Here is a 12,968-nt window from a genome sequence, read left to right as displayed (position 1 = left end):
ACACTGTTGCTTTTGTCACATAGGATGGCAGAACCGTCCACCAAGTGTTTGTGTCCTGGGTGGCGTCCTGGTAATACTATTGCATTGTCCTCTGCATAGTTGTTGATGAAGTTCACCACTCGCTGCAAATCCTCATGCTTCAGGTGTAACCTGTGCTTGCTTGAGCCAGCTCTCTTTTTGATGGGAGGCATTAGACCATTCTCCTTGTGTAACTGGGGGAGGAGAGTCAGACATGTTCTACTAATGCTGAAAGACACATTTCAGGTACAAATATTTTAGCGTTATTATACAATAGACACGAAATGGCATTCTGAGATAACATCACTACACACAGTTCATGCACGTATCCAGCCATCTATCGTTAGCTAGCTAGCTAACAGCAAGCTTTAACTTGGGGTATTTTGTTTAGACAGGTAGGTAGCTAGCTAGCTAGATAGCCAGCTAAACAATTAACCATAATTCCTATCCATAGAGTACTAGCAATATAAACCGGTTGTCATAGCTAGCTAAAATTAACCAAATAGGTTAGCTAGTTAGCTAGCTAACATTAGGCTATAACTAGCAATGGCATTCTGAGAAAACATCATTAATGTTACACACAGTTACATACATGTAATTTTAGCTAACCAGCCAGCCAGCTAACATCCGCTAACATTTGCTAGCTTATAACAAGCTTTAACTTGGGATCTTTTGTTTAAACATGTAACGTTAACGTTAGCTAGCTAGCTAAACAGTGAACTATAATCCCAATCCATAGAGTAACGTTACTAACAATACAAACTGATTGTCATAGCTAGCTAAAGTTAACCAAATAGGTTCAATGTTAGCTAGCAAGCCAGCCATCAAATTCCAGCTAGCTAGCTAACAGCAAGCTTTATGACTTGAATCCTGCTAACGGGATCGATATGACAACAGCCAGTGAAAGTGCAGGGCACCAAATTCAAAACAACAGAAATCTCATAATTAAAATTCCTCAAACATATAAGTATTTGATACCATTTTAATTAAAGATAAACTTGTTTTTAATCCCACCACAGTGTCCGATTTCAAAAAGGATTTACGACGAAAGCACACCAAACGATTATGTTAGGTCTGCACCTAGTCACAGAAAAACACAGCCATTTTTCCAGCCATAGAGAGGAGTCACAAAAAGCAGAAATAGAGATAAAATGAATCACTAACCTTTGATGATCTTCATCAGATGACACTCATAGGACTTCATGTTAAACAATACATGTATGTTTTGTTCGATAAAGTTCATATTTATATAAAAAAATCTGAGTTTACATTGGCGCGTTATATTTAGTAGTTCCAAAACATCCAGTGATTTTTCAGAGAGCCACATCAATTTACAGAAATATTCATAATAAATATTTACAAAAGATAAAACTATTATGCATGGAATTATAGATACACTTCTCCTTAATCTGACCGCTGTGTCAGATTTCAAAAAAGCCCTACCGAAAAAGCACACCAAGCAATAATCTGAGTACAGCGCTCAGACAACAAATCAAGCCATACAGATATCCACCATGTTGTGGAGTCAACAGAAGTCAGAAATAACATTATAAATATTCACTTACCTTTGATGATCTACATCAAAATGCACTCCCAGGAATCCCAGTTCCACAATAAATGTTTGATTTGTTCGGTAAAGTCCCTTATTTATGTCCAAAAACCTCCTTTTTGTTCGCACTTTTAGCCCAGTAATCCAAATGCTCAATGAGCGATTGATTAGTTCAGACAAAAAGTCAAAAAAGTTATATTACAGTTCGTAGAAACATGTCAAATGAGGTATAGAATCAATCTTTAGGATGTTTTTAACATAAATCTTCAATAATGTTCCAACCAGAGAATTCCTTTGTCTTCAGAAATGCAATGGAACTCAAGCTAACTCTCACATGAACTCGCGTGCTCAGCTCATGCCTCTCTGGCAGAACTCAGACTCAAACCCCTCTCATTCCCCCATCCTCACAGTAGAAGTATCAAACAAGGTTCTAAAGACTGTTGACATCGAGTGGAAGCCTTAGGAAGTGCAATTTTCCCCCATAGACACTGTATATTTGATAGGCAAAGAGTTGAAAAACTACACACCTCAGATGTCACACTTCCTGGTTGGATTTTTTATCAGATTTTTGCCTGCCATATGAGTTCTGTTATATTCACAGACATCATTCAAACAGTTTTAGAAACTTCAGTGTTTTCTATCCAAATCGAATCATCAAATCTAATCATATGCATATATTAGCAACTGGGCCTGAGTAGCAGGCAGTTTACTCTGGGCACCTTATTCATCCAACTCAATACTGCCCCCTGCCATAACAAGTTAACTTGTAATGAAAACAACTTTCTGACAAAATTAGAAATGTATAATATGTGAAACTGTAGCGTGACTCACCCGTATACATGGATGAAAGCTTCATGGCAGACTGCAAACAATTTCATTAAATATAACGTCCTGTGTCGTTTCTGTTTAGTTTGCACAGATATTCCACTGATTTCAAAACTGTCAACTTCTTCCCACTGTTGATCGACGTTTCTTCCCCATCACTGTCTTCAGAAGACTCTACGATGTCTTCTTCAATGAAAATGTTTTTACCTAAATTTTCCTCACTCTCTGATTCATTTTCAGAGTCAAAGAGAGTCCTCCAGAAAGTAGCCCACCACAACTTTTTCCCACTGACCGGCTTTGTCGATAGCGCATGATAAATTCAGAGCAGGAATGTTATTGAGAGCAGTAGCAACATATTTGCAGTTCTCCATTGCTAATGTTTTATCTTTCAAAAAACTGCAGTGGAAAGGATTATCTACGCATAATGAGCAGCTCATTTTACTACACAAGATGCTACACCGCAGACCACTCTGAAACTCATCTCTCGGCATGTCCAAACAACTCATTATCTCAGCCAATCATGGCTAGCGGTAAGGTTCCTGTCCCTTTCTTTTGCTAAACCAACTAGGCTTGTAATTTAACAACTTTATTCGTATTTACAGATGGCATAAAAGTTTTATTAAGGCACATGAACGTTCACATGTTCGAGAATGCATTTGCCAAAAAACGCATTTTGCCCCAAAAAACGTTTTACGTTCAAATGGCTCTCATGTGAAGTTGTGACTTGTTTCCTGAAACGGGTCACATATAGACTTGGTATTTTTCCAAATAGGGCAATCTTCTGTATACCACCCCTTCCTTGTCACAACACAACTGATTGGCTCAAATGCATTAAGACGGAGAAAAAAAGAAAAAAAGGGAAATAAAAGGCACACCTGTTAATTAAAATGCATACAAGTGACTACCTCATGAAGCTGGTTGAGAGAATGCCAAGATTGTGTATAGCTGTCTTCAAGGCAAAGGGTGGCCGCTTTGAAGAATCCTCATGAGGCCAAAACCCAATTGAGATGGTTTGGGAAGAGTTGGACCGCAGAGTGAAGGAAAAGCAGCCAACAAGTGCTCAGCATATGTGGGAACTCCTTCAAGACTATTGGAAAAGCCTTCCGCGTGAAGCTGGTTGAGAGAATGCCAAGCGTGTGTAAAGCTGTCATCAAGGCAAAGGGTGGCTAATTTGAAGAATGTCAAAAATAAAAGTATAGTTTGATTTAACACTTTTTTTTGGTTACTACATGATTCCATATGTGTTATTTCATAGTTTTGATGACTTCACTATTATTCTACAATGTAGAAAACAGTAAAAGATAATAAAAAAAACCTGGAATGAGTAGGTGTGTTCAAACTTGCGGGGGGCACATAGTCCCCACACATAATCCATATCATACGCCACTGATAAGAGCACATAGCCTACACACTGGGCACAGACATCAATTCAATTGATTTTCCACGTTGTTTCCACATTTCAACAAATGATTAAACTAGTGTCTGTCCAGTGGGTAGGCCTTCATTAGTTATTTTAAACACTATTGTTGTCATGATGCTGGGACCCATAGATAACATAGCAAACATTTCAGTGTCTTGTACATCACTTTGTCATTCATCTTTTTCCAAACACTTACTGCTTTAATTTCCACAGATTTGTGTGTCCCCAACAGTTACATTTTGACTAGCCTGATATATTTTCCTTGTGGTTGTTGTGTTTCTACTGCAAATTCAGCCTCATGACCACTCTTTAAAGAGTAAAGACAACATACATTTCCATAGTGTTTTTCTAAGTGTCTTTCCTTCCTGTCACCAAACTAAAGTTGAATGATGATTTGCTATTCAAAACAAGACTACCAAGTCTACAATACAAAGAAGGACACAGCCACAGCCACAAGAGGGAGCATCTTGCTGTTAAGCCAATTGTAGATTAGATTCAATTGAAAGTGACCTGTATAAGCCTATGACAGGAGGACCTACCACTTTTAAGATATGTTTCATCTGGTTAGTAAGTATTTCAAATGGCAGTAACAATGAGACCAATTGACATGCCCTGTAGGCCTACATTTTATTCTAAGTGTGGCCTTTATTTGAAGAGAAGGAATTGACTTATGAGACATCCCACTGGGCAAACTGGTTGAATCAACATAATGTCCACGTGATTTCAATGAAATTATATTGAACCAACCTGGAAGATGTTCAATTGATGTCTGTACCCAGTTGGACAGGCCTAACAGCGTGTCATGATCACCTCTGTGTGATCTTTTAAACTGTTCAAAAAGGGTTCTTGTTAACTCACAGTATTTTACACCTACAGGTAAAGCACCAAACTGAACCATTAGTAATAGCGCCAATTCATGTTCAGGTAGGCAATATTTGTTTGGCATTATAAACTGGGTAGTTTGAGCCCAGAGTGCGGATTGGCTGAAAACCATGGTATATCCGATCATATATGGGGCGGCAGGTAGACAGACGTATGGTTAGAGAGTTAGACTTGAAACCGAAAGGTTTGATCTGATCGAGCTGACAAGGTAAAAATGTGTTATTCTGCCCGTGAACAAGGCAGTTAACCCATTGTTCCTAAGCCATCAGTGAAAATAAGAATTTGTTCTTAATTGAATTGCCTATATTATGCTCCATGCATACATACATACAGGCAAAACCTTGTTTCTTGTGGTAGTACAAAAACACTGAACTATTGCTAATACTAGTTCATAATCTGCTTGCTCCTCATCCGTTAGCTGAAAGCTGTTGTAGACATCAATGGCATCCGAGCCAGCTAATGAAAAACAGTGTAATCTTCTGTGCGTCGTCGTCTTTTTCACTCACTCCTATCTCCGCTGTCAAATAGAGGGTGAAACACGGTTTGAACCGCTTCGATTGCTCTTCAACGTTGCCTTTAAGTTTCAATTATGTTGGAGGCTTTAGTTGCACCATGTTGTAGCCAGCAAGCACTGCAAAACGACTAGTCACATGCACTGCACACTCCGTTAGCTCCGGCATGGTTATTTTTGACCTCAGTTTCGTTAACCTAGCGGCTAGTTAGCTATGTTAGTTAGTTGATGTGTAGCCTCTTGGTGCCGTTTTGCATTTTTGAACAAAACTCAATGATGGACAAGTCAAAGGGGAGTTCTGTCACTCCTGGTACCATGTTGTATCTTCTTGTCTAAGAAATACTAAAGAAAACAACTATTCTTTAAGACATAAAACCTTCTTTATTCAAGTTAACTGGAGCCCAGTGGCGACATGGGCAGCCGCACAGGGCATCATCTTGCCAGGGGGTGGCACGGGGTGCCTGCACAAAAAACAATCGGAAGGGTGACATTTTCGCAATCGGTTTTCTATCGCTCATTTGCACGTCACATGATATCATGTCGCCGTGTGGGACTGTAGGTCAATTAACCTTGTCGGAGTGGGCGCCCTGATTCTACTTTGTGAGCTAGGCAGATCTCCCACTCAGAAGTACAAGATGGGGATGGGGGCGGGGGTAGGTTGACTTCAGGTCTTCAGGTAGGGGTAGCAGGGGAATCTATCAAACTCTAACTTTGTACAGTACTAATGCAATTAGTCAAATCAGACACACTACGAAATGTTACCAAATAAACAACAATTCATTCATAATACTGTGAAAATATATTTTTACAGACATATTCCTGCATTTTTTCTGGATTGTGCGAAATCGTTACGAATAATATAAAACCAGTTTGCTCACCACCAAGGTGAATTGGTTTAGTCTTGACTCTTGGTTGACAGTGTTGGGGGATGGGTAATGTATTGATGCTCGAATGCCAAATCAACACACATTTGTTTCCATTTGTCTTTGTTACTTCTTTTTTATATTTATGAGTCTTATTTTTGTATAAACGTTTATATTTATATAGTTTTAAATGTTTTGATTATTTATTTGTGTTGTTCCAAATGTCTGAATAAAAATTACAGTTAGTGCTGAATGGTGTTTAGTTTATTTTGCGGGGGGAGGGCTGAAGGGGGCCAGCTGAAGTGGGGGTTATGCCCAGGGAGCCATATAAGCTAGAACTGCCACTGCCAGAGTATAGTGAATTCAGCTGGGATTTCTCGCTCTCCCACTGCTGTGCGTGGTTTGCGCATCCCCTAAGTGGTCACGTGGCCTCCGATACAATATACCACAGTTCCCAAGCGCAACCTGAGTGCAAGCATGAATGATTAGAGTGGTCTCATATCTCAATGTGCCAGTCAGCCCTGAAACACCTCTCCAAAGACCATGAATTATGTGCATTTTTCACACATCTTAATGGTTTGCATATCCCGTAATCAATCACACTTCCCAGCTAGCACAGAACGTTCCTGTAACATTCCCTAAAGGTTCTCCTTTAGCTCTTTCACAGAACATTCTGGGAACATTGTGGGAAAGTTATTTCTAAGAAATGAAGGAGAACCTTTAGGGAACATTGTTTTTTTTAAGGTAGAAACACATTGTTCTGATAGATTTTTGGGGGGTGAATTCGAATTTTTACATAATGTTTCCCTGTTGGAAAAAAGTTATACAGTAGGAACGTTGCATATCTAATGGCCATTGGATCAAACTGCTGATAGAGGAGATAAAGTGTGTGCGGAGGTGAGTGTACATCACCCCCCCCCCCCCCCCCAAAAAAAAAAACATGATTTGAACTCTCCTTTACAAGACAAACAGTCACGTGACACCTTGGTCACCATTGCTGTTGACAGTTGGGGAAATGGCTGACAGGCAGTTTAGCTTGTTTCAAGTACTGCTGATATTACTATTTTTACAGGTGATTAGTCAGAGAAAGTAGAACTACAACACTACAACACATATTTATATGAACATGTTAGGAGGTAGCATAGTTATTTTTGAATGTGTTGTGTATGCAGAATATATTTTTTTATGCGTAAGTCAGCTGGCTTAGCTAACAAGTTCCCCAGCTGCATTGGCTGCTAGCTAGGTCTGACCATAAAAAACTATTTTGAAAACACGTTTCCATGGAGAGTGACAAATGAGGTCTGATAACCCTCTTGCTATGTCATAAATTGGGTTATAGTTATAAATTTGGTTATAGTTGTTGAGTATTTTGAAATGGATGGCAATAGATTTGATTTGTTGAATGAATAGGCTACTTGGCTAGTACCTGACAATGGTAAAAAAGTCACATGACCTGTCATGTAAATAAGGAAGTGATTGCAATTAAATGGTAAAGAAAGGTTTACATAAAAAAAAATCTATGGGATACCATATTTTTTCCATTCGTAATTAATTTTATTGGTCAAAATTGAATAAAAAACGTTTAAAATTCTGTCACTGTAATTCTCAACCTTGTATTTGAAGCAGTTTAGTAGAAGTCCACCACAGAGTTGATAAGTGGATGAGAAAACAATACATTTACTGATTAATCGGTTTCTGATTCTTTGTGACATTTGGAGATCCATTTTGTCCAGAAGTCTACTAGTTAAAGGTGAGTAGTTTACTTTACTTAGGTACACCACCCGTTCACGAAAATGGATTGCTCCTACATCTACTAGTCCATTTATCCAATCTCCTAGCTAGCCTTTTTAGTTTTTTACAGATGGAGAAATTGTGATACACAATTGAACAAGTGAACACCTACTCAACCTCTAAGGTAAATGGCTAATGACTTGATAGCACTGAAGCATTCACATCGAAACAATGGACCTTATTTTTGTTGTCATAGGCCCAATCACAAATGGACCCCCATACCCTGTGCACTTGTGGATATCTGAGATTATTTGATGGGTCTAAACAATATGTTGAAACTTCCACCTAGCCTATCAAAGGGACAATTGCAATTATTACCAAATGGGGTTAATTTGGGATTGGGCCATACTTTTGAAAGGAGAACTTGCAAATGAAGTGTGACATACATTAGACATATGTTATTGTTAATATGTGATTAATTTTGTCTCAAAGACATCTCTCCACCTAACCGTACCACAACACAGTCCCAAAGTCTCTCCACCCAGAAGAGGAGGACATGTTCTCTGTGACAGTAAATAAACACTGAAGCATACATATTAAGTCAAATGATAATGTTTCTTGTTAGATTAAAGCTAGAATCCTTAATAGAAACAATAACAAAGTGGACATCCCGCCTCCATTTTGATAAAAAGCTGAGGGATGGAGAAATGTAACCACTCTCAAATTCCTAGACAGAGCTATGGATACAAGGACTGTCCATCCATCATATCAAAATTGTTTAACCATGCTTGGTCTATAGAGTGTTTATTTATATTTTTACAAGAGTTGCCGCATGTTTTTAGGTTAACCTCTATGGGATCGGTGTAACGTAGGCTAATGTGATTAGCATGAGGTTGTAAGTAACACAAACAAATCCCAGGACATGGACATTTCTGATATGGGCAGAAAACTTAAATTCTTGTTAATCTAACTGCACTGTCCAATTTACAGTAGCTATTACAGTGAAAGAATACCATGCTATTGTTTGAGGAGAGTGCACAATTATGAACTTGAAAATGTATTAATAAACCAATTAGGCACATTTGGGCAGTCTTCATACAACATTTTGAACATTCATTTCACATTTCCACAAACTTCAAAGTTTTTCCTTTCAAATGGTATCAAGAATATGCATATCCTTGCTTCAGATCCTGAGCTACAGGCAGTTAAATTTGGGTATGTAATTTTAGGTGAAAATTGAAACCTTAAGAGGTTTTAAGACCTACTGCATAAAGGTATCATAGACACTATTTAACTTGGATAATCACAGATTACAGCCAACTTTTTTGTGTGTATTTTGACAAGGGCATGAGGATTTTACGGTGAAATTATTATTCACTAAGCATAGAAAAACATTTCAATGAGTTTGACTATTGACTTCTACTATACCCTTTGTACTCAACTTAAAAATATTGCAGGATTCCAAACAACCGTGTTATTGAGAACCAGGTGGAACCTTTGCACTTCAGTGACAGCTGCTAGCTGCTGAAGAGCAAGACCTGCCAGATGAAGTCCTGCATATATCTTGTAGGACCAAGGAGGAGTTGGAGGACCTCTGCAAGAGTCTGGAAGAGGCCCCCACCAGACGGTAAGAGATGGTATGTATCTTAATCTTTGAAAATGTTCCCAGAACCTTTGGGTGGTGGACTATTCTTGATACACATGGGAAACTTTTGATGTAAAAAAAACAGCAGAGTTGCAGTTCTTGACCCAAACTGGTGTGCCTGGCACTTACATACCCTGTTCAAAGGCACTTATATTTTTTGTCTTCCCCATTCACCCTATGAATGCCACATATACACAATCCATGTCTCAATTGTCTCAAGGCTTCAAAAACCTTATTTAACCCATCTCCTCCCCTTTATCTACACTGATTGAAGTGGATTTAAAAGTGACATAAACAAGGGATCATAGCTTTCACCTGGATTCCTCTGGTCAGTCTGTCATGGAAAGAGCAGGTGTTCCTAATGTTTTGTAAACTCAGTGTATTTGTCTTTCCAGGGTTGCAAAATTCTTGAACTTTCAATAAAATCCCTTGTTTTCCGGAAATCCCATTTGGATTACCAGTATTTCTGGGAAATCTAGGAATTTATTAAAAGTTTTTGCAACCCTATGGCTGTCTGAATCTTTAGTACCCATTTTTGTAACTTTGACCACATTTTAGCCACGCTGAAATCCACATAACCCACGTTATTTTGACCTACATCGCTATACACCTTTGTTCATATTTAATTGTGTAATCCTGGGAGTGTTCTACTTTAACCTCCAGAGAACGTTCCCAGAACGTTCTCTGCTACCTCCATACAACCAAAAGAGAAAGTTCAAAGAACGTTAAGAAAAGCTTGTTCCTTTAGGGAACATTGGTGCTATGTTCAGGGAACGTTCCCACACCTTCAGAGAACATTCCCAGAACCAAAATGAGTTATCTTTGCAGTGCCATAATAAGCCAGGAGTTTTTTTTTTGAGCTGTAGGCTATTCCAATGGAATCCTATACCGTTTAAATGAGGTCTCCGTGTATGCACGTGATGGACGAAATCACAAGAGACTTGTTGATCACTGAAACATTCTGAAACGAACGCTGGAAACGATTTCGTCCATCACGTGTTGCTATTTCCGTACAGTAGAGCTCCGGAGTTTAATAAGCGCATTTGGAATTCCACCCGACACCTTTGTTGTGCGCTTGAAGGGGCGGGAATGCAAATAGATCTTCATGTATAAAGAGAACATCGCAGAGCCGTGCGTCAGGATACCTCAAAATACCCCACTAGCATACTCTTGAGACTGTGGTAGGATTCAAGACTTTGCGGACTTTTTGAAATACCCTACATTTGACGAATTTTTTATTCATTTTTTAAATTCATAAAACCGATCATTTACTTAAAGAAGTATGCCTAATCTGCCAGTTGGTCGTTTTATGGCCATGTATCTCACGCTGTTTGGATACCTTGGGGATGCTTACGCTGGGGCTGTTTTACTGAACTCTAATGCCATCAAGAACTTGCCCGGTGTCACTGACACGGTTAGCCCGAGCCCACGTCCTTCTTCTTCTCGTAATGACGGACAGAAGGCAGTCGTGGACACTTTGCAGGTAAGCAACTGCACTAGAACGCTCTTGCAGCTGTGCGTAATACCAACACTAACCTATGCCTGAGCGCTTATCCAGCACTTTACCTTACCTACGCTTTTACTGAAATGCGTTTTGCAATTGTGTTCCAATTAAAGTTAATATTGTATTATGTTTTCATGTTAGCCTACTTGCACATACAATGCTGAGTGTGGGGCCGATGAATTCTGCAACGATATCCGAGGCGCGTGTCTCCCATGCCGAAAGACCCGGAAGCGGTGCGCAAGAGATTCTATGTGCTGCGCCGGGAAGCGCTGCATCAATGGTGAGCTCAACATATGCAAACGCAACATGTTTGTTTTTCCAACCATTTTCAGATCATCACACTTTTAATTCATGCGAGAACTTTGATGTATTTGCGTTTAATGTGGTAGTAAGATAAAATAAAAAAAACGTATGGTGAGAAAGATGGGGAATCGTGAGATATTGTAATCATCTTAAAAACTTTACTTGTGTTCAACTGAAGTGACTGTATGATAACGTGTGCCTTTTTCCTCAGGTGTTTGTCAGGCCAGTGATCAAGATGCTGAAACCGCAGTCACGACCAGTGTTGAAAATAGGCAGAACAACACCATGGAACACTATGGCAAGAGACTGCCTCTGCCGCAAGGTCAACATTCTGTAAAAGGTAGGTGTGCATTACACATGCACACACATTATCCAGTACCACCCAAAAAGATCCTATAGATTTGTCCTTCCCACCAGTCCCCAATGAATAAGTTACCATAAAAACACAAAGCCAAGGGGATTGAAAGGAAACATTTGATTATCAAAATTCCAGCTATGAGGCCTTTCCAACAGAACCCTTCATATTCCTTCTCTCTAGGTCGGGAAGGTGACAACTGCCTAAGGTCCTCCGACTGCTCTGAGGGTCTGTGCTGTGCACGTCACTTCTGGTCTCGTATCTGTAAGCCGGTGCTGATGGAGGGCCAGGTGTGCACGCATCACCGTAGGAAAGGCGGCCATGGCCTGGAGCTTTTCCAGCGCTGCGACTGTGGAGATGGCCTCTCATGCAGACTAGAGAGAGGAGAGAAAGACACCGGAGTCAGCAGGACAGCAGTGCGGAACCTGCATACCTGCCAGAGACGCTGACACACATCCGGGACATTCACAATGCCTCAGATGCTGACACACAGTCTTGAACATACACACTTCCCACAACCGACACATATCTGACAGATGTCAGAGACGCTGACATGCACAGAACACATCCGGAAAGGAAAAATGGGTTCCGGAGAAAAGTGATGCGCCCAGAGGGATGCGATGGACCAATCCAATTCCCCCTGATGCTGGAGAATGCAAAATAAAGAAGTTGTCATTGGATGTGTATAGGAAAGATCGATACATGTCATCAAAAATGGCAGAGTTGTTTTGTTTCTTTTAATGAAACTTAACTTTGATTGCAGTAAATTACTGTATTGTAAATACTATACTGGAGGTGGCACTTAACTGAGAATTTGAATTCTGTCTACACCTGTATTATAAATAACTTGGTGCTGCATAGTTAATTTCCAATATTGTAAATGTGTACACAATGATTTATATTGTTATTTACTGTGTAATGTAAATGTATTTTTAGTTTACTTGTAAAGTGTAAAGAAATTTGTTTAAATAAAACATTCTAATTACCTGACCCATGTTGTAAGTGGCTGCTCGAGCTCTACATGCACAAAGCTTGTCTGGCTGTTACAATGGCCGTCGAACAATAAACTGGTATTTGATATTGTGATCCAGGGGAAAGGTACAAATCAACCCATATGCCAACAGTGTTTGAATATCCATCCCAAATATGATGTCCAACAGGTTAATGATTCAGTCAAGCTCTCCAAAGACAGGGTAGGAAATGTTTTTAGCATTCCAATTGTAACGTGGGGGAAATACATAAAATACTATTCCTGTAGCTGTATTAGGTCAACTAATACAGTCCTCGGGACTAAACTAAACACGTGTTCTTTGCATCAAGGAGTGGAGCATGGAAATTAGACAATTTCCACGTCACAAGGCA

General features: G+C 39.5%; 1 protein-coding gene across 1 annotated transcript; it reads left to right on the top strand.

The window, feature by feature from the left end:
- Positions 1 to 10,212: 10,212 nt before the first annotated feature.
- On the top strand, positions 10,213 to 12,596 carry LOC110502466 (dickkopf-related protein 1). The gene is made up of 4 exons (XM_021580498.3): positions 10,213 to 10,927; positions 11,090 to 11,228; positions 11,463 to 11,591; positions 11,790 to 12,596. Exons 1-4 carry the CDS (start codon positions 10,727 to 10,729, stop codon positions 12,053 to 12,055), a joined length of 735 nt encoding a protein of 244 aa, XP_021436173.2. The 5' UTR covers positions 10,213 to 10,726; the 3' UTR covers positions 12,056 to 12,596.
- The last annotated feature ends 372 nt before the right edge of the window (positions 12,597 to 12,968 follow it).

The sequence above is a fragment of the Oncorhynchus mykiss genome, chromosome 23, assembly GCF_057628025.1.
Source record: "Oncorhynchus mykiss isolate SJ-2025 chromosome 23, ASM5762802v1, whole genome shotgun sequence".
Lineage (NCBI taxonomy): Eukaryota > Metazoa > Chordata > Actinopteri > Salmoniformes > Salmonidae > Oncorhynchus > Oncorhynchus mykiss.
The sequence above is the reverse complement of the archived record's forward strand: the minus strand, read 5'-3'. Positions and strand labels throughout refer to the sequence as shown.